Source organism: Bicyclus anynana, chromosome 21 (genome assembly GCF_947172395.1).
Source record: "Bicyclus anynana chromosome 21, ilBicAnyn1.1, whole genome shotgun sequence".
Lineage (NCBI taxonomy): Eukaryota > Metazoa > Arthropoda > Insecta > Lepidoptera > Nymphalidae > Bicyclus > Bicyclus anynana.
In genome coordinates, this window is record NC_069103.1 from 9,336,168 (window position 1) to 9,359,061 (window position 22,894).

General features: G+C 37.9%; 1 protein-coding gene across 4 annotated transcripts; it reads right to left on the reverse strand.

Moving 5' to 3' along the window:
• Positions 1 to 150: 150 nt before the first annotated feature.
• LOC112044346 (ecdysteroid-phosphate phosphatase) lies at positions 151 to 22,389 on the reverse strand. Of its 4 annotated transcripts, none has more exons than XM_024080166.2 (14): positions 22,179 to 22,389; positions 20,644 to 20,881; positions 19,979 to 20,174; positions 19,362 to 19,430; positions 18,224 to 18,399; positions 17,340 to 17,478; positions 8,383 to 8,478; positions 6,589 to 6,771; positions 5,781 to 5,848; positions 5,395 to 5,567; positions 4,031 to 4,197; positions 3,717 to 3,855; positions 3,122 to 3,231; positions 151 to 2,791 (listed from the first exon to the last, which is right to left on the reverse strand). In XM_024080166.2, exons 1-14 carry the CDS (start codon positions 22,340 to 22,342, stop codon positions 2,544 to 2,546), a joined length of 2,166 nt encoding a protein of 721 aa, XP_023935934.1. In that variant the 5' UTR covers positions 22,343 to 22,389; the 3' UTR covers positions 151 to 2,543. The 4 variants fall into 4 exon arrangements, with proteins under 4 accessions (XP_023935934.1, XP_023935937.1, XP_023935935.1 ...); XM_024080169.2 differs by having other exon boundaries at positions 20,644 to 20,750; positions 22,179 to 22,309; XM_024080167.2 differs by lacking the exon at positions 19,362 to 19,430.
• Positions 22,390 to 22,894: the final 505 nt, after the last annotated feature.

The following is a 22,894-nucleotide window of genomic DNA, read 5'->3' on the forward strand; positions in this document are numbered from 1 at the left end:
AATTAAATGTATACAGATTTGCGAAAAAATAATTTTAATTTTTCTAATATAAACTGCCAAGGTTTAGATAGTATAATGTATTGTAAGCACTCTTTTTATATTATAGTCTTATAAAGGATAAATAAAGATAAGGTTCAGACAAAACCAGAATTGAATCAATCACATATTATTTTATTTGCTATAAAAATAAATTTACAATTATGTATTTCGAATTGGATTATACAAGAGGAACTTATTATATTGGGTTATATTTAAATTATTTTTACCTAGTACTCCAAAACATTCACACAGTGCTTCTGTATCTCACTGCTTACTGATATCTTCAGGGATCCGTAGGGAAGAACATTTTTTACAACACATTAGTATCAAGTTAATTTTTCGAGAGTATTACTATATATATATAGTATTACTGTATACTTCATCTCGATGAGACGATCAACTTTTTTATTTACGAAAATTCTTGATTCTGGTAGCTAACTGAGTTACCAGGAAATAAAAACCCCATTAATTTGGTGCGTCATGCAATTATATTTGTAAAAATACAATACACATTGTAGCGTGATATTTTGGTTTTCGTTTTATGTCCCATAAAGTAATGACAAAAAAATCAATATATCTAAATTGGAGAACAGCAAAACAAGACATACAGCTTAACTAAATCAAAAGTAAGTACTTAAAAGTTATAATGACTACTATAGTAGTAGTCATTATAACTTTTAAGTACTTACTTTTTGACTTACTGACTGTTTGACTTTGTACCACAATTTACGTTTACCATAGACAACAAACATTTGATCAAGATATAAAACATTATTATAGCCGTGATAGGCCAGTGGATATGACCTCTGCCTCAGATTCTGGAGGGTGTGGTTTCCAATCCGGTCCAGGACATGCACCTCCTACTTTTCAGTTGTGTGCATTTTAAGAAATTGAATAACACGTGTCTCAAACGGTGAAGGAAAACATCGCGAGTAAACCTGCATACCAGAGAATTATCTTAATTCTCTGCGTGTGTGATGTCTGCCAACCCGCATTAGGCCAGCGTGTTGGACTATTGGCCTAACCCCTCTCATTCTGACTCGAGCTCATCAGTGAGCCGAATATGGGTTATGGAATACGTACGTAACGTATAAAACATTCCTGTTCCTATGGGTACACGCGGATAGCATATGTTCATCAGGGATAATGTAGGATTCTACACTACAGTCTTTCTTGATGAGTACTGTTTACCAACAAACAAATTAAAAATGAGGGTATAAATCATTAGTCATTTCACACCTAATAATAATTATAATTAACTTGTTCCTAAATTAATGAAAATAAATTTGATTAATAAGCTTAGAACAATTAGATATGGTTAATATATTTTTATATAACATTTTATAAACAGACCATTCATAATTTAAAATAAATAAATTATGAAACGACATGAGTTTTCTACCTTCATTTCGAATTTCTTTGTTGGTAAACAGTACTCATCAAGAAAGGCTGTAGTATAATTATAAATGCAAATTGTAATTATATAATCTATATTAATAATGTTTAGTAGTATGAGTTTGACTGTACATATTTATAACATTTATGATAAAGCTTAAACATTTAAACATAAAGTATATTTATCATTGTATAGGTACTCTTACTTAAATAAAAAAATATATGTACTTAAAGTAAGAAGGATTCAAATTATTAAGTACAATCAATTTAATTGATAGGGTAGTGTAGGTGACATCAGAGTAAGTAACATTTATACACGAGTAGTAAAATACTAGAGTTTTGCTACTAAAACTAGAGACTGAAATCAGCCGCCAAATTAAACAAAAATCGGAGTAAATTCTCGAAATCATAATGCAAATATTGGAGTAACTGAGTTTAATACCTATAGTTCATGTATTAAAAATAATTAAAAAAATATATGAAAGCGTAAATTTTGGCGGGCGATTTCAGTCTATACTTTCATTAGCCAAACTCTACCCGTGCGTACATAACGGAATTCAAAATGGCGGCTCATTAAGTTACATAAGTCATTTTGGCAGTCTGTACCGATGAGTGTGAGTAGGTATAGACGCAAAATAAGCTTCGAGCGAAATAAATTGATGCTCCACCATGTCTAAACCCCACGGGCAAGTACATTTATTTTTTGTCTTGAAGAAACCAATATTCAATACAATTCGTCAAAATTATTTTTCCCGCCATCTCAGCACATTCACACATTGCCTTCACACAAGAAACGTCTATTTATAAATGCTAGATGTAACTTCACTGCAATTACACACATTTCGCTTCGCGCTCAATAAGCTAGAACCCAAGCTAGTAAAGCTAGTAATAAAAAAAAAAGAAAAGTCCGAACCCAAGCTAGTAAAGCTAGTAATAAAAAAAAAAGAAAAGTCCGTGTTGAGGTGCCAGATTAAACAATAACTTACATGAAGAAGTACACAATGATAGTTGCTGTCATTACGACACATACATTTACGCTTCCTTGATTAAAACATTTATATCACATTCAAATCACACACAATCACAGACAGTACACATGAGTAGAAAATTCAATCGAGATCCAGTAGAACCTTCCAATCGAACCTTCCAGAGCTCGAGTTCATGGATGGAGGACAAGGGGGGGACACCACCTCCCAGGGCTTGTCCTTCACCGCGCCCAGCGCGCAGTATGGCACTCGCATTAAATGCTTGGACACCTTATATGGAGGGTGGTCTGTTCTTTCGTCTGCCAATCGTCTCATTGCGATTGCCATGGTGTCTAATGTTGACGCGTGGCCGATGAAGATTACGTTACCACCTACAAAGAAAATAAGTTTTTGTACTAAATATAGTTATATTAAGTATAGTTTTTATATTTAATATCGTGTCGGACCATCATATGTACCGACACGTTCAAATTACCGACAGGTCAAAGTTCAATGACTTCATACTTACGAAATAAAGTTAAACAATATGTTTCAATTTCTTCATAAATTAAAATTTCTTTTCGCTAACGTGTGAATTAGCTTACGATAATTTTTAATGTTGTTAAAGGGTTTCTTGTATTGGACTCATAAATGTCGGGGCGGCTTATAGACGGTGAAACTAGCACGGTGAATTAATAAATACAAGATATAGTAATCAGTACCTTCTTCTTCTGTATCCCTTACTGCAGAGTGCATGACTAGTTCGTTCCTCTTGTAGAAGTCCTCGATAGTTTCTGCACATGTCGTATCCACGACTGTGTATGGTTTATATCTGTAACATTTCAATATACCTAAGAAATGGGAATTTGAATCTACAATTTTATGCATACTATTGGCACTGGCACAGTAATATTGGTATTTTGTCTGAATTACTATCATAGACCATTGGTCATGGATGGTTCCGAGACTTGGCCACTAACTATATGGACCTCATAAGAAGGCACAGATACTGCGTGATCGAAATGAAAATGAGGTGATCCGCAGAAGAACCCAAGTCACCGACGCAGCTCAACAAGTCGCAAAGATGAAGTGGCAATGGGCGGGGCACATAGGTCGAAGAGCTTCATAAGAAAACTCAGAGACTCTGCATGATAGTATAATAGAGGGGATCCATCATCTGTAGAAGAACCAAAGTCACCGACGCAACTCACTGAAGTGGCAATGGGCGGGGCACATATTAAGATGAGCCGATTTCGCAAAATAGAGTAACAAACACAAACTTCCACGCTTTATCTATCTGTACCTAACATTACTTACTCTAGGTCCACGTTGTAGCCTCCCTTGTGCAGTTCCTGCGGCGTCATGTACTTGGCCAGCCCCTTGTTTAAGTGCCAACCCTTGTACTCGAACAAACCCGGATCCACTTTTATTTTCACAGACGGGTCAGCTTCTAGGCCTACAGAATAGGATCTATATCAATACACCTAATAGAACTAGAAATGAAAAATTGTAAAGATCTAAAAATGCGTTTAAGGAAAAATAAATGCTTGTGGCACATGCAGTATATTATATAGACATAGGGAAATATTGACGATCGATGACTCAGTTGATAGCAAATAAATTATACCAACCTTTTAAAAAGTGGTGTGCGGTCTCGACACTGCGTAACGCAGAGGATGAGTAGACGTGCGTCACGGACACGCCCGCCAGCCGCAGCCCCTCGCCCACCAGCCGCGCCTGCAGCTGCCCCACACGCGTCAGCGGGCAGTCGCGCACGTACTCCTCCGCGCCGCCTGCTCTAGCAGCGCCAACCAACGATATCATTGACACATCCGTGACACAGTGTAGCGCGGCGGACGCGCACACTGCGTCACGGACACGCCCGCTAGCCGCAGCCCCTCGCCCACCAGCCGCGCCTGCAGCTACCCCACGCGCGTCAGCGGGCAGTCGCGTACGTACTCATCCGCGCCGCCTGCTCTAGCAGCGCCAAACGATATCATTGACACATTCGTGACACACCAGATTTCCATAAGAATAGACAAACTAGCGACATTTTTTGATTGATCATCCCCTACGCGCGTTGCCAGACTACCACCAAGGCCGCGAAAACTTGTCATTTATCTCACTTTGTATTATTACAACAGATACTTTATCTGGAGTATTTGCATCGTTTGCAGCAGCGCGTTAGTGGACTGACAAATTGGATCATCCTAAGGTAGGACCTAGTACTGGTTAAGGAGTTGAATTTGCCACTGATGTATTGGCGTTGCGGTCGCATTGTTAAACTGATATTTGGATCAGATGGAGCTGAGGTCATAGTGGGAGATTCGTTATCGCACCACACACGTGCATTGTCCACATTATCGCGATTGTCCATTGAATAGCGAACCTAATGACGTGGGTTCGCGGGCGGGGGAATGTGCGCGCTTCAAATCATAAATCATTTATTGCCATAATGTGGGTCATATACAGCTATTCATACACAATCTGCCTCATAGGCGTGCAAGCCGAGTACATTATAATAATTTTATTTAGTAATTCACTGCCGAACACGCGGAGTCACGTACGCCTGTCAAAATCTTGTCTTGAAGCGAACACACGTCACTCGAGTGAAAAAAAGGAAACTTCTTGGCCGCAAATTATTTGTGTTGTTCGCGATAAATAGTGTAATTACCGCAATTAAGTTTGTTCCGGGTGATTTTGATAAACCTTGTACGTGAAGCCGAAAATAAGTATTGTTTGTTGATGCCTCGCATTGAGAGACACACAACCCCGATTCCTACCTTGACACCACATAGCCTAGAATACACACCTATACCTCCCGACCAAGTTCGAAACGCTGCAGGACGAGGCCAGAGGCTGGAAGGTTAGTAATTCGCCGCTCTTATAATTTATTTATACGCAAGCGTCTGGGTGGTTATCGATACCCTGAGTATGGGTCCCCAGGTCTGCAGACACGGACGGGCTGATACACATGCTAATACTGAATACTCACCTTTCGACCAATGTCAACGGCATATTCAAGTCCTTCCTCACGTAGGTCCCGTTTTCATCGAAGCAGAACGGAACCCACGACCCGTACGTGAGGTCCACGCGTTCGCCGTGCCTCAATGCAAATATCCACCTGCGACTTTTATTCAAACCATTAGTGATAGACGTTTCACTTTTCTGAAAAAAAAAACAAAGAATATTGATAAAATATTAATATATTTGTATATAAAAGTTCAAGAGTTTATTTTTAAGGTAATTACAAATACGTAGCAGACTACAAGGAATTACATGTTTAAACGCGGAGGAATTGGGTGTCGACGTTAAAATTTATTTTAGAATTGTCTAGATCAATCAAAGAGAAAACATAATATATTTGATTTTGATAATTACTTTACAAGGAACGACTGTCTTGTCGCCACTTCCTGGGTTTGGATTGCTTTTCCCAACAGCACCTCCTCCTGTAGAATGTCAATAATAATATAATTATAAGTATTAACAGGTAACTGAGTCCTCGTCTACGCATTACTAGGAGTATGTTGACAGTGGTGTCGTCAAACTATTGGTAATGCACTTTGAACAGGCTAAGAAACTAAGAGACAAGCGGCGACTGGCGAATTCTTTATCATTTCATTGGCAAGACACGCGTGGCAATACTCCCCGCACACCTGTGCCGTGTGGTCGAGGATTTGCTTATGCGTTTTGTCTATAGCTTGGCAAATTCGTTCGTAACACTCCCGATGGTCTACGCGGGCCGGGAGGGAGGGTCGCGATGCCCCGCGCACACGACTTCGCAAACCCCCCCCCCCCCCCCCCCCCTCCATATCATAGGAGTGTCATAATCTAACTTGCCAAGCTATAGTACAATTTAGAACAAAATAAATAAATTAAAAACCTTTATTAAAGACAAGAAAACATGTGATAGGTAGGTGACAGATAGATGATAATAATTTAAGTCTAAATACTAATCCTGGGTCTGTAGCCATGTGGCACGTCCATTCAGATTCGATCGATAACTATCACTAACTATCACTAATAACTATCGATCACGTGACCTGTCGATAACGAATGTCATTCCCATACATTGTTTAACTTTCGAAGCGTTTACTATAAATCTATTTTAATTTAGTCATAATATTTGATGGTAAGAAGCAAATGAAAACCCTATTACATGAAATTTAAGTCCATTTTGCAAACTCACCTTGCGTAACAGTCAACACATTTTCTATTTTATTCATGGTGACAGCCATCCAATATTTCTGCCAAGCTTGGTAGGTCTCTTCGGATTTCTCATATCCAAGCTTCTCGGCATCTTCGTGAGAGTAGGATGCCGTTTCTGTTTCCGTGTTACTCGCAGAGTCGGATTCAGATTTAGAGTCTGTATCTTAAATCAAACCAAAATTAAATTTAAAAAAATGCCCGTCAACCAGCATTGAAGCAGCGTGGTGGGTTTATGTTCCGTATCCCCTCTACTATAAGAAAGGTCATGGCCTGTAGCCATGTGTCACGTCGACTTTCTACAAACGCTAACGCTGACTGCTTTTGGCAAAAAAAAACTTGTGTGCGCACTTCGCTATCCGTGCAAAAATGACAAGCGTATCAAGCGTGTCATCGTATGGATTGTTTTACATATGCAAAGATGCAAATTCATATTCAGAAAGTGAGTTCAAAGTGTGTTTCCTCGCAAATGTGCTATAGAACGTCGTATGACATACGTGCGCTTTGATAATTACAGCCTCTGCTTCCTTACCATAGCTCTCGCCTTCAGATCGAGCTTGCAATATAGCCTCGGCTGTAATTTTCAACTTACCGCACTTACGTCATAATGTACTAATTTACTGCGACAATAGTGTAAAAATATTAAGTTGTGGCACGATTTTTAAACGAACGTTTTTTATATCTTTCAAAATCGTTTGATTCAAATGGATACCCGTAGTTTACAAACGCTTTTATAACGTTAAGGTTGTCTGTTTGTAGTGACTCTACCAACGGTTTGGTAAGCACACTCAACTGCAAGAAAGACTTTCGCATTTTACCCAAGTAGTTAATTGTACACCGACCTTCGGCCGGAAGTTTGTGATTGAGCCTCCGACCGTGGCTTTAGCTGAGCATTTTACCTAAGCACATAAACCGCGCGGCCTTCGTCCGCGCACTTAATTGTACACCGGCCTTCTGTCGGAAGTTTTCGATAGGGACTCCGACCGTGGTTTCGGCTGGGAAATTTACCCAAGCAAACAAAACATCAGTTGTTACTCATTTAAAAAAAGAAAGATGGAAGCGCCATGTCACAGAGATAATTGATCAAACTGAAGTGGAAAATATATTACATAACTAATAATTATATAAAACTTAGTTGATTAAAAAACATAGAGTAGCCAAGTTGTATAGATATTTTTTTCATTTTTTTTATTTTATTCTTAATAAGTTTTTCCAAAGATCTTGTTTTTTATAAATATCTCGGATTAGATAACCATTTATTACTTGTTGGTTGGATGTAAGGTGCTCCTGGATAGGGGTCTTTACTCACGTCGTCATAATAGAGTACTCCAAATTATATGTGAAGCTATAAGTCTTTCAGTAGCTAGAGCTCAAAAAGGATTGACTACAAATAAATAACAAAATTATCTAGTAAGCCTTACTCAATCCTAAGTTCTGCACCTGATTGGACTTTATTAATGGATACGTATGAGAAACATTATAAAATCCCAGCGGATGTCGCTATTTCGAGATCTAGACCAGACATTTTCCTTTTGTCCAAACAAACAAAGCGAATAGTACTTGTAGAGCTTACTGTGCCGTGGGAGACTAACATTCCGAAGGACCACGGTACAAAAGTGAATAAATATTATGACCTAACGAATGAACTAACTAAAAATGGCTATGTAGTTAGTAACTATCAGTAATTTCGTCCTCGAATTAGTTTCAGATAATTAGGTAATATGATCCACTAAACTTTCATCCTTTATTTATAAGACACCCTGTATATTGAACTCACTGTTAGGCGCTTTAAGTGAGATGGCCCGGTGTAAGGTCCAGACATCGGAATCGGGCGTGCGGCGCGTGTAGACTGCAGGCAGGTAGCCGCTCACACCTGGAACATAAGAACACATAGCATTTCTAATGAGCATTGCCACAGCTGGACACTTACAGCTGCGGAAACTAGTCAGGCATATTCGATTAGAACTTTATTTGAAAGTGCCTCATGTATTCAGTAGTGATTGACGGCCTCCGTGGCGCAGTGGTATGCGCGGTGGATTTACAAGACGGAGGTCCTGGGTTCGATCCCCGGCTGGGCAGATTGAGATTTTCTTAAATTGTCCAGGTCTGGCTGGTGGGAGGTGGCTAGTTACCACCCTACCGGCAAAGACGTACCGCCAAGCGATTTAGCGTTCCGGTACGATGCCGTGTAGAAACCGAAAGGGGTGTGGATTTTCATCCTCCTCCTTGACAAGTTAGCCCGCTTCCATCTTAGACTTCATCATCACTTACCATCAGGTGAGATTGTAGTCAAGGGTTAACTTGTAAAGAATATAAAAAAAAAACCAACGAGATAGTATCGTAAAGAGAAATTGACAAAACTAATGGCGCTGAATCGAGAAATATAGCTCTCTTTTTTTGCGTTGGTACGAAAGAGTTGGGAATCGAGACAACGCTGTCTACATTGGCCGACATTTTGTCTATTTCTCTTCACTTGATCGCAAATTAGCACTACTGGTATAAAACTTTCAATCCCTGTTTCACTGTGTTTTATAATAAGTAGGTATAGATAGAATAGATTTATTTTTGTTTCATGTTAAATAAAAAGTAGCTATAAACTTTATTTAACTGTTAAGATTTTATAAATTTAATTGTGAATCGACATTATCACTCTGTGACTACAAAAAATAACTGTAATTAAATTGAACTTTAGCAGTTTTACTATGTGTACAAGACACTAGCTGACGCCGCGCGATTTTCCCCGCGTGGTTCCCGTTCCCGTAGGAATACGGGGATATTATAGCCTATAGCCTTCCTCGATAAATGGGCTATCTAACATTGAAAGAATTTTCAAATCGGACTAGTAGTTCCTGAGATTAGCGCGTTCAATCAAACAAACGAACTCTTCAGCTTTATAATATTAGTACAGATAAGTATATATTAGTATCTACTAACGGACGCCCGCAAGTCCGTTCGCCTGAAATTCTGTTTTCACTAACACCGCGGGAATCACAGCTTTATTCGAAATTTAAAATCATCTATGTTTAGCTCCAAGGACCAAGTTATCTCTATACCAAAATTCATCAAAATCTTTTCAGCGGTTTAGCCGAAAAAAGGTCTTTCACATTGGATCAAAAAACACGCTTAAATAAAAACCGAATATTTTACCATGCCAAATAACGCAGAGATTTGGGCCGGGACGACCTTGGGCCGAATCAATATGGAAGTTGTGATAAGAATAATTACCTAATGTTATCAAGAAATAAATAATCGGGAGCATTTCTTTCTAGTTGATTAAGTATACTTAGATAAAGCATACATAATATATGTATATTGTATATATTTTTTAAAATACATTGGTTTAATAAATACTTCTAGTTTTAAATAATTAATAATTAAACAAAAAAATATGTTATGAAATTAACATACAAACAGAACATACACTTAAGAAAGAACAATACAAATATATAGAACACGTACCTAACTTGTGAATATGTTACAAGGAAAATAATAAGCAGTGACGTCACACATTGTTTACTATACAACGAATTTTCAGAGCAGACAAAAATAACTTTAACTACAGCACAAAAAAAAATAACAGTGAGCTACTTTAGTATATCAAAATTTCTTATATTAGTGGTAAATTGTTTAGCTGTGGATCATAGTGCGCCGGGTTCGATACCCGACTTGGGCTTCGACTAACGGCTAGAGCGGCAATGTGACCTTCCATTATAATGCATTTCCAATGCATAAAAGCTATAAAAAATGTTGTATGTTATTTATTACATATTAATACCGTCATACGAATGACCCCGAGGTTTTTTCATAGATCTGGGAACCTCAGCCGTTTGAATACGTGAGTTTTTCGCGGAAAATAGCAAAATAAATCAATTAGCATTCATTATTAACTCATAAACACATTACTCATCGGTTGTTGCAAAAAAAAGGTGCAAATTAACAAGTCAACTTTGGATTACATCAAGTGACCTACAGAAAGAACAAATTCCTGCAGTCAAAGTTCAATATTGATTATTATTTCTGGATACACTGCACTTTGTATTACGACAAATGATTTGATCAAATAAACAAAACTGACCTCTATTAGCAGCGCTAAGCAATCTCCTCAGTATCATTGTTTATTAATCGAGTTGGTAAATCAAACACGGCGTTTGCGGTAACGGTTGTCACAGAGTAAATGGTGTTTAGTGTAGCGATAATACTAGAGTTGCCGCAGTTTATGATTGGCACTCCATAGATGCAATTTTTTTTAGACTTACAATCTCACCTGATAGTAAGTGATGATGGAATCGCTTAGCGCCTATATCGATTGGGTAGTAACTAGCCACGACCGACGCGTCCCACCAAACAGAGCAGCCAAAGATCGAACCCAGGACCTCAGACTTGTAAATCCACCGCGCATTCCACTACGTCACGGAGAAAAAGATACAAAAATGCACTGCCTACTGGAAACTCAGTACGAACGTTTATTAGAGAAGTCATTTTAAAGTTTGTTTGTATAATCTATACTTCTATACTAATATTATAAAGAGGTAAAGTTTGTAAGTTTGTAAGTTTGTAAGTTTGTAAGTTTGTAACAATTTTTTGAAATGGGGTAATCTTCGGAACTACTGGACCGATTTTAAAAATTCTTTCACCAGTAGAATGCTACGTTATCGGGGAGTGCTATAGGCTACTTTTTATATTTCTATCATATATAACTACTGAGATATCGCGGGTTTTCTCTTACAGGTCAGACCGAAAAACTTACTTATTCGCATGCGCTGCCTCAACCATTGCGTATAACTGAAATAAATGTATGGAGGCTTTTTGAACCTTAAAAAGTTCTACAAAAAAGTCCGCGACACCATATATCTATCTTTTATATTTTAGCAGATATAGTACCTTTAGTACTTTAATAAATTATTTAAATTTTAAACTAAGGTTTACGTCATTATTTACACAACTAAACTTAAAACCTTATCAAAATAAATGATTTAATAATCACAAGGATATTATAGAGATAAGATTTGTTCTTTACAGTATGTTAATTAGTTATATAGTTTCGGAGATAATACAAAATTTCTGGAAGTCGCAGAAATGCCGCTATATGACGCCCCGCGGTTTCAATTACGTGGTTCCCGTTTCCGTGTGAATACGAGGACCAAACATAGCCTATGACACTCGCAAATAATGTAGCTTTCTATTGGTAAAAGAATTTTCCAAATCGGTCCAGTAGATCCAGAGATTACCCCCGACAACCACACAAACTTTACCTCTTTATAGTATTAGCATAGAAGTCGCTTGGGAAATTATAGTCTTTTGGTCATTGCACCACGCTCAAAAGGCTGGACCAATTTTGCTGAGGGTAGGGATAGGATAGGGGTAGGGAAGGGGTAGGGTAGGGGTAATCTAGGGAAAGTGTAGGGTAGGGTAGGGTAGGGTACGGATAAGGTAGGGGTAGTGTAGGGTAGGGTAAGGTAGGGTAGGGGTAGGGTACGGGTAGGGTAGGGTTAGGGTACGGGTAGGGTAGGGTTAGGGTAGAGGTAAGGTAGGGGTAGGGAGGGGTTAGGGAATAGCGGTAGGGTAGGAGTAAGGTAGGGGTAGGGTAGGAGTAAGGTAGGGGTAGGGTAGGGGTAGATTAGGCGTAGGGTAGGATAGGGTATGGATAGGGTACGGGTAGGGTTAGGGTAGGGGTAAGGTGGGGGGAGGGTAGGGTTAGCGGTAGGGTAGGAGTAAGGTAGGGGTAGGGTAGGGTAGGGTTAGGTAGGTTTACGAGCAGGGTAAGGTAGAGGTAGAAAAGTTTACATAAATTTTTACGCAGACGAAGTCGCGGGCGTCCGCTATGCTATATATTCTAGTTAAAAGCCGAGATAGAGAAGACTCTATTTTCCATGGCACAGAGTCGAAGCTAAAGGCTCGACATATTTTAACAAGATTATAGCATATTATTGAACATATATTTATTAGGGCGATGAATCTTTCCCAGTATAGCGAATTATAGGCATTGCGCCGCGCACAATTTTGTATTTTATCAATCGGGATAAGATTCAATTTACTATAACGTGTAAATTAAAAAAAAAACCCCGACTGTCATGAAATTATTAATTACTCTCTCGATCAAGTCATCAATATTCTCTTTCAGTGCACTTTCATTTGAGACCCCACTCGAGTATATTTGCAGCCATCCGGTTGTTCTTTGCCACTTTCATCCCCCAGAACTTTTAAACGGCTCAACCAATTCATCAAACATGTCTAAGAACACTCGCCCGTAAGTCACCTTTAATACAAACAAAAACTAAATCATCTTCATCCGTTCAGGAGCTATGGTGCCATAGACTGACACGTCAAACTTATCTTATAACACCCCTCTTTTTGAGTCGGGGGTTAAAAACATGTAGCGAGTCGCGACTCTTCGCTTCCCCTATGCGTAAAATTAAATTAAGTCTATTTGTTAGCGTTAATTGCTTTTTGACCGAAGTACTTAATCGATATAATAGAAAATTCAATTAATCGAAAATGTATGAAGACTAGCGGACGCCCGCGACTTCGTCCGCGTAAAATTAGTTTTTTTAGAAATCCCTCGGAAACCATCGATTTTTCCGTGATGAAAAGTAGCCTATGTGTTAATCCAGAATAAAATCTATTTCCATTCCAAATTTCATCCAAATCGCTTTAGCAGCCGCAGTGTAAAGGAGGAACAAACATACACACACACACACACAAACTTTAAAATATTAGTGTGATAGCGGTCATGCTTTCGCTTTCGCTTTTACTTATGTACACATCTTCCCTACCCCTACCTTACCCTACTCCCTACCTAAACCTACCCAACCCTACTGTGCCCCTACTTTTCCCTTACCCTACCGCTAACCCTAACCCTACCCTACCCCTGCCTTACCTCTACCCTACCCTTACCCTACCCCTACCTTACCCGTATCCTACCCGTACTCTACCCTACCCGTACCCTACCCTACTCGTACTCTATCCCTTCCCTACCCTACCTCTATCCTACCCTTCCCCTTCCCTATCGTACCCCTACCTCTACCCTACCCCTACCCTACCGTAACCTACTCGTACCCTACACCTTCCCTACCTTACCCCTACCCTTCCCCTACCTTTAGCAAAATCGGTCCTGCCCTTTGAGCGTGGTGCGATGACCAAAGGACTATTTCCCAAGAAACTAAAGAGGGGTAATCTCTGGATCTACTGGACCGATTTAGAAAATTCTTTTACCAGTAGTAAGCTACGTTATTTGCGAGTGTCATAGGCTATGTATGATCCCCATATTCACACGGGAACGGGAACTATGTAATTGAAAGCGCGGGGCGTCATGTAGCGGAATTTCTGCGTCTTTTAGAAATTTTGTATTATCTCCGAAACTATTTAACTAATTAACATACTATAAAGGGCAAATCTTATCTCCATAATATCCTTGTGATTATTAAATAATTTATTTTGATAAGGATTTAAGTTAAGTAGCATAAATAATGACGCAAACCTAAGTATATAAAATAAGTAATTTTTAAAACACAAAAGGTACTATATCTGCTAATATATAGAAGATAGATATATGGCGTCGCGGACTTTTTTGTAGAACTTTTAAAGTTACATAAAGCCTCCATACATTAATTTCAATTTTACACAATGGTTAAGGCAGCGCATGCGAATAAGTCTGCTTAAGAAGATTTTCGGTCCGATCTGTATGACAAAAACTGTGTTAACTCGGCTAATATATATGATACCATTATAAAATATAGCCTATAGCACTCCCCGATAATGTAGCATTCTACTGGTGAAAGAATTTTTGAAATCGGACCAGTAGTTCCGAAGATTACCCCATTTAAAAAATGTGACAAACTTACAAACTTACAAACTTTACCTCTTTATAATATTAGTATAGATAATTACGTAAACTTGTGCTACGGTCATCTATTTAGTCATTGTCTATTTTTGTTATGGCCTTGTAGCGTTTGTATGTATTTGGATAGGGTACGTACCGGAAATATTTTTAGATACGCACTGAGCATGATCTAATCTTTGCGGCCTCCTAAATAATTCAAGGCAAGTCTGCGTGAAATAATAAGAAAGCCAACCTACACCTACTGTAGATCCAAGAATCATGAACAGCACAAAACGTTCTTCATCCATACAGGAGTAAATCAAAATACAGGAGCAAAATAAATAAATATATGAGGATAGCCTTTTACACAATTTCGATAACACAAGAAAAGTTAATAGACAAATTGGAAGAATTCTCTCAAAAGAGAGAACAATTTATGCGATGACTGTATTTTTGTCAGACATCGAAACAAGTTTAACAAATTTTTATTTAAAAACTAGCGGAACCTCAGGCTTCGCTTTGACCTACGGGCACTTCTTCCCTATACCCCTATCCTACATCTTCCCTACCGCTACCCTACTCCTACCCTACATCTTCACTATCCCTACCCTAACGTCACTCAATTGTTTCGCCTTCCCTGAACCTCTGCAGTAACACTTGAACTTCAGGGTATACTATTATTTTTTTTCTTTTTTATGAGAGTATAGAATTTTTTTTAGACTTTTTAGACAATTTTATAATTTTTTTCTGCCATCCCCGTACGTATTTCAAGGTATATTATAAATATATATATTACAAAAAAGAATAGCGAAAAATGGTTCAACTGTTTTCGAGATTTGCGCTTAGCAACACATTTCTATACTTATTTAAAAAAATTACCGAGGCCCCGCGTTTTCACCAGCGTAGTTCCCGTTCCAGTGAGAATACGGGTTAAAAATATAGCCTATAACACTCACAAAGAACGTGGCGTTCTATTGGTAAAAGAATTTTCAAAATCGGTTCAGAGATAACAAGTACAACACCACAAACTTAACTTCTTTATAATATTTAGTATGTTGCAAATTATAAGGAACCTGTTAGCTTAAAATATATTGGTGAGACAAGGGTTTAGCGTTTATTGGGATGTCAAAACCATTAATATCTTAAAAAGACGTATAACGACATTAGTCAATTGTCTGTTTACTTCTCTATCTACAGACAGCGTTATAACAATAACATTTGAACATTTATATTCGCAAACTTTTATATAAAGGGGAATGCCCATCCCCGGACCAGGTCCACCCTTACCGCCCGGCAACTTAATATTAAAAAAAATCTTGATAATTCTACTTTGATAATTAAATCATTACTTTATCAAAACAAATTGCTACAACGTTTTACGATTTTTTCAATTCATCTTTAATTTGTCCACAACGCCGACAAGCTAAGATCGGGACTATACAGCCTGAGAATTACAATATTTTTTGAAGACTTATGATTGGTTTGTTTGTTCGATATCTTGTTTGTTCAGCTTGTTGGTAACAAAAAATACTGCTTCAATTACTAAACAATTATTTAACCAGATCCTTATTTATACATTATATTATCATCTGCATCATCTCCATATGACGGCCTCCGTGGCGCAGTGGTATGCGCGGTGGATTTACAAGACGGATGTCCTGGGTTCGATCCCCGGCTGGGCAGATTGAGATTTTCTTAATTTGTCCAGGTCTGGCTGGTGGGAGGCTTCGGCCGTGGCTAGTTACCACCCTACCGGCAAAGACGTACCGCCAAGCGATTTAGCGTTCCGGTACGATGCCGTATAGAAACCGAAAGGGGTGTGGATTTTCATCCTCCTCCTAACAAGTTAGCCCGCTTCCATCTTAGACTGCATCATCACTTACCATCAGGTGAGATTGTAGTCAAGGGCTAACTTGTAAATAATAAAAAAATATATATATACTTCTATACGGGGTTATATCTAGGTTCCCTGGGCCGACGTTGTATGGGCCGATGGGCATTCCCCTTTAGAGCTGACACGTCAAGGTTAACCTTGATAAGATAATATCTAATATCTAGCGCAGTTATCTAAAATAACGCTGATAAAAAAATTAAATAAATATCCTAAAATTCTAAACTAAATTCTATAGGCAAATAAAGCAATTGATATAATTTGTAAAGTTTGTTGCAAAATGTTTAGTAGAAAAATCACAGTTATATTATAAAGTCGGAAGTTTGTATTGTTTGCCGAGCCACTGAACCAATTTGACAAAACTTAGAATAGAATACACCGTGAATTAACACATGGACTACTTTTCATCTCGGTAAAATCTATGGTTCCCGCGGGATTTGTGAAAAGCCGAATTTCACGCAAACGGAGTCGCCGGCGTCCTCTAGTATTTACTAAGAATTTAATAATATATAAAAGCGAAAGGTCATCGAATAAACGAAAACCGCTTGACTTGAGATTAAATTTGGCAGGGAGGTAGATTATAGTTAAACTGTGTGCGAAGAACTGATTTTACGTCAGGGATAATAGAGGTCTAGAGGGCGGACGAAATAGTAGGCGTCCACTAGTTTTATTACTCGTACTCTCGCAGAGCCGTGATAGCGCATTGGATACGACTTCTGCCTCCGATTCCGGAGGGTGTGGGTTCGAATCTGGTCTGGGGTATGCACCTCCCAACTTTTCAGTTTTGTGCATTTTAAGAAATTAAATATCACGTGTCACAAACCGTGAAGGAAAAACCATCGTGAGGAAACCTGCATACTAGAGAATTTTCTTATTCTCTGCGCGTGTGAAGTCTGCCAATCCGCATTGGGCCAGCGTGGTGGGCCTAATCCCTCTCATGCTGAGAGGAGACTCGAGCTCAGCAGTGAGCCGAATATGGGTTGATAATGATGACTACTCTCGTATCATACAAGCCCTGACTTACCCGTAAGCCATGAAGTGCCGTACACCCAACCGTCAGGCGACGTGTCGAACTGTTTCTCCTCAATGTACACATAGTCCCCGACCACAAGTTCTAGCTCGTCACTTGCTACTGGAGCATAGCCTTGCATCACTCTGAATACCTGAACATAGAGGAAATTAATTTATACTATAGATATGTCACTATAGTCTGGCAAGTTGATAACACTCCCATGATATGCAGGCGACAGGGGGAAAGAATGCGCGGGTGTGAAATTGTGCGTACGGTTTCGGGCAGTAAGGGTTTTCATTCAACGCTACATGCCCCCTGTAGTAACATCGGGAGTGTTACGAACGAAGTTGCGAAGCTATACCGGGTCGATACTGAGACGAACTAAGGCGCCTGCCTAATTGTCTTTATTTCATTTAATCGCAAAACAACGAAAGTTATTTAAACAAATAATAACTAAATGTTGTTTAAAATGTCAAGTTGTGTTCAGGAACTTCAAAATCTAAAGTAAACACAAAATTTCGCATGTGTTCGCTCAGTAGAGCTCATTCGGATCACATTTTGCGATGATTTTGTAGGGAAGAATAGTTGAATTATTAACTATTCTTCTGTGTACTTTTCCTAAACTACCCCTTTAATAGAGTAAACAATAAAATTAAATTCAATTCAATAATATCTATATTATATAAAAGAAAGTCGTGTTAGTTATATAGAACTCAAGAACGGCTGGACCGATTTGGCTGAAAATTGGTGGAGAGGTAGCTTAAAACCAGGAGACAGACATAGGATACTTAGGGTAGGGCAGGGGTATAATAGGGTAGGGAGGGGTAGGGTTTCACGATGACGAAATCGCGAGCGTCCTCTAATTGTTAAATGAACTAAAGTAAATCGTATTATACCTGATGGTTGGAAAACCGGGGATCCCGGGAGTACAGACGTAGTTCCCATTCAGGATGCAGAGGCTCCGTGAGGTCCAGCTGATCCACCAGCGCCTTGAGAGCTTCGAACGCGCTGACGTCGAAGTGATACGCCAACGTGAGGTGCAGCGATTTCGTTTGCGCTTCAGCGTTCGATGCTAACAGTATAAAAGAAACAACGAAATTACTGGATATGTAACAGTAACAGTACGAAAATCTCGAAATGGTACATAGAGAGTACTAGAAAGCACAGTGTTGGTCGACCCCCCACCAAGTTAACTGACAACGTTAATAGAGACGCAGGGATTTTCTGGATGCAGGCGGCTCAGCCCCTGTAGCCAAGTGTCACGTCGATTCTCTTTCTACGATCGCAAACGCTTCGAAAACTAGAAAAATGTATAGAGTTACGATTCAGAAGTGACAGAAGTCAAAGAAATCTGTCTCTTTTTCCCGGGTTAGGCGTGCGCCCTTGATAAACAGACTTCATTTAGCTGGATTCTAGAGTATAGTCACAGCGAAAGCGCACCACCAAATAAATTAGATTACTCAAAAAAATATAAAATCATATCATGCAATTAGTTCCAGGAAACTTCATGTCCTTAATGAATTTGTCAAAAAGCAAATGACATACAATATGCCTAAAATACTCAAGATCAGGACCAGACAAATGTCAACCAATAGCAGAGAACACGAAAATATTATAGCACTCTTACAAGAAAGGATTAAGGGATGACTTATATTAGACCCGGCCGTGTCCGGGGTGTGTCCGAGACGTGTCCGAGGCGTGTCCGAGGCGTGTCCGAGGCGTGTCCTGGGCACAAATTTCATATGAAACAGTTTATATTACATAGTGCATGACACTCCGGGCCCAACTATTAATGTACGTACTGTGTATGAACACCTTCAAAATAGATGTAACATTTTAAATCCATGCGCCATCCAGACCACTTACACTGCACGCCCTAATATAAATCATCCCTTAATCGGGGACAACTCCACCACTATTTGTCGACAATCTGCCTTTGTATTCACAAAATATGCCATGGACACATGCTAGGCCTACAGTTTTTGTCACAATGCAAGCCACTTCACCTAAAAAGTGATTCCAAAATATGCTTACATTTATTAGATATTTCTTCAGTTACTATGCACCCTTCCAACCCTTGGTTAGTATCCACCTTTGCACCCACTGTATAAACAATTAACAGAATATTATTAGTGTTACTATTTATGTTATAAATTACCTTAGAAAATCAATATATTTGATGAATTTAATCAATTAATATCCAATGTATATAATTATGATAGTATTGGGCTTTCCAAATAACTTTAAATAAAAGCAATCAAAAAATGCATTAATTATACATATACAGAAATAAGATACGCAGGATGGTTATGGGGTTTAAAATAAAATTGCCATAAGTTCAGGATAGTTTGTGTTACTTATAATAAAAGAAGAACAAATAAATTCTGTCATCATTTTGAAAGTTAACAAACATTATCCTACTACCTATAAAAAGTGAATTTAAAAAATATATTTAAATTATTTTTATTCTTGATATTTGATGTCTTATTTTGAGGTATGCAACATAATAAGTCAGCACAATTTTGTCACCACGTCATTCAAACATGAGGCCTGTTAGACCACAAAAACATAGGCAATGGCCCACATCACCCAAACTCACTCTCTCTCTCTCTGCTTGTAATAAAGAATATTTCTAATAAAAAATGTCTTACCCAAAGCCGATACTTGCTTTGCATATTGCAACGCAATATTCTTCAAATAGTCAGAATGCTCTTCAGAAATAAACAAGCCCATAAAGTTCTGTGATATATAAGACTCCAATTTCAATGGTGTTTCTGGCGGCTGCCCCACTACCTCTACAGTTTGCTTTATAGATTTTGCTAGTTGCAAACATACATCATCTTTTGCCTGTGAAAATAAGAATCTGATAAATTGAAATTACACAAATCTTCTCCTTAATACATTTTGCTGTGGTCGAGGTAAGATGGGTAAGTTGTTTGGCTGCAGTTACATTAAACTGAAAGGATTTCATTTTCTCTTAACAAGTTAGCCCACTTCCATTTAGATTGCATCATCACTTACCATCAGGTGAGATTGTAGTCAAGAGCCCAATCAAGGGTTAAAGAAGATAAAATTTGTTTGTTTCTGATAATAATCACAGTTCATGTTAGGTTAGGGTCAATAACCAGTTTAGGCCTATTTAAATTTTTTTCTAAAAGATAAAATTAATGTTTATTTCAGATAGATATGGGTATGGCAACAGTCGCCTGTATATTGTTCATAATACATACTATTATAGTGAATCACGGCAAACTTTCAAGAGTGAAACAAAACAGTAATTTATCACATTTCTCTGAGTAAATGAAGAAATTGTTACCTTAAAAAATGGCACAAGTGTTATGTGAGGTGGAAAATTGTGTGCTCCATTCCACGCAGTAGCTTTGGACTTTTGCCAAAAGCTCTGCAGCTGTGCCAACAGTTGCCCTGTAGGGTTTGCATAGAATATGTACTCTCTAGGTTGTTCAGCATCTATGTATGCATCATTTACATGTGTGAGAAGCCAGTCTGAGGCTAACTGGACACTGCGGTGGCCAGTAGCCGCTAAAGCTTTCAAGCTAAAAATTTAAACAATTTTACTTATGAAATATTTACACTATACTTTTAAATCAACTATTTATACACTCTTGTTTAAGAAAATATACTATATTCATACATTAGTAGGTAGACCACTCAAAAAGATGTCAAAAGCAGTTAGGGGTATGGATGCAGAGATCTTTGACTATATACCCATTGACATCAAAATTGCATCCTCATCATGTCTTTGAAAAACCTGTAAGATGGCTTATCTTATGGCTTAAGCTAGAGAGCATTCATAAATATTGAAATTAAGTAGAATTACAGACTTTAAAGTGTTTTTCAGATAGCATGGGTATGGTGACAGTCACCTTTATGATGTTCATAATACATACTATTGTGTAAACTGTCACCTGCACCATCCTACATGAAACTAACTGTAAGTGCTAGTCAGCTAATTCAGTTTTTTGGGAATCTCCTTACATACATAGATGGTAATTAGTATATTGTTTGTGTAAACATTAAAAAATCTTTTAAAAATCTTTCTTAAAAATCTGAAAGGCCAAAACTAGGAAACAAAACTTGCTTGGCGTAATGTACAGATAACATATAGACCATCACGGCAGACAGCATCTAATCAAAAGCATAATTTCACCCGCACTATCCTATATGAAACAAACTGTAGTATTATATTTTAATTAGGGCACTGCATTTACTTACAGATAAACATAGATCATTAAATACTTCATTCTCTATTCTGAGCCATTAAAGTGACTACTACTGAAACTAAAACAACTGTTAGTCTCTTTGTCCATCTTTTTGTTGACTGAGCGTCACACTGAAACTACTGAACAAATTTAAATGAAACTAATAGGCACAACTTGTGACAATAATATAGAGAAGCTAATAGGATACTTTTCGTCACTAATATCAAATCACGAGGAGGTGAAATAGGGGTGTTAATGTTTGTATGGAAAGTCCTTAATTTTTCCTAATTACATCTGTATAAATTGATATGTGTGCGACGAGAAATTTATAGAAGTTTTTTAATATAAATTGTTCATGTTATGACTTATATTTTTTTAATTATTATTATTATTTATTATATAAAAATAAATAGAAAAGGGGCGAAATAGTGGATGAACGTCATCCATTTTCACGTGAATGAAGTCGCGGGCATCTGTTAATCTATTACTATTTGTACAAGGTATCGTTCAAGAATATAGGAGCTCAAGGCAATTTAAATTTCTTAAGATTAGTTGATTCGCGTAAAGATCACAAAAAAATCCAAGTTTTCGGCTCAGAATACAGTAATTCCGCATGAACTTGTGTACTTACGCTCGGTTCCTAGGAAAGCCCATTTGTAATAGTATCTCAAGAGGTGTGGCACCCTGTTGCTTGGATACTTTACCAGATGTTGAAATTTTTCGAGGCGGGAGATTTGCCATATTAACCAGTTTAATTAATTTACAATTATTAAAAATTTTGGAAAAACAGTACATACGTCGCTCCTTTTTTTAAACTGATTTTTGCCACAGACATCAAATATAAATTTTTGCATAGAACACAGAATAGAATATAATATTATGATACTCCTACGCCGTTCTCTATGCTACTAACACAGATTAATAGATACTACGTATGACTCAGAAATCCAGTCATTTTGAATTTGACCTTAGCAGAAATACATAGAGGAATTAGAAAATGGAGATGCATCGCACTCAAATTCACCAACACAATTGTCTGTCACCAACGCAATACACACACGCGTAATTTTTACACAGCTAACAAGCACATCGTTTAGACTATCCACAGAATATTTACATAGAATATTTGATTATTTAATCGATTATTTGCTGTTCCGTCAAAAGAATCAATTCTTTTTAGAAATTATTTTATTTACATTAAGGTAGAAATACTTACTAATGAAACATTACTCCATCTTTTACTAAACTACAAGTTACTATTCAATTACACAAACCGGCATTTATAAGGAGCTCTTTACACGATGAAAACGATTACAACAATGAAATATCGATTCTATAGCAACAGTT

What these genes read in the sequence shown, in the direction of transcription:
- LOC112044346 (XM_024080166.2), bottom strand. Translation starts at nt 22,342, where the DNA reads ATGTACTGTTTTTCCAAAATTTTTAATAATTGTAAATTAATTAAACTG. An exon ending in CTCACTTAAAGCGCCTAACA is followed by an intron (nt 6,772 to 8,382) that starts GTGAGTTCAATA and finishes GTTTGATTTAAG; the next exon opens with ATACAGACTCTAAATCTGAA. An exon ending in CCGTTGACATTGGTCGAAAG is followed by an intron (nt 4,198 to 5,394) that starts GTGAGTATTCAG and finishes TGGCGCTGCTAG; the next exon opens with AGCAGGCGGCGCGGAGGAGT.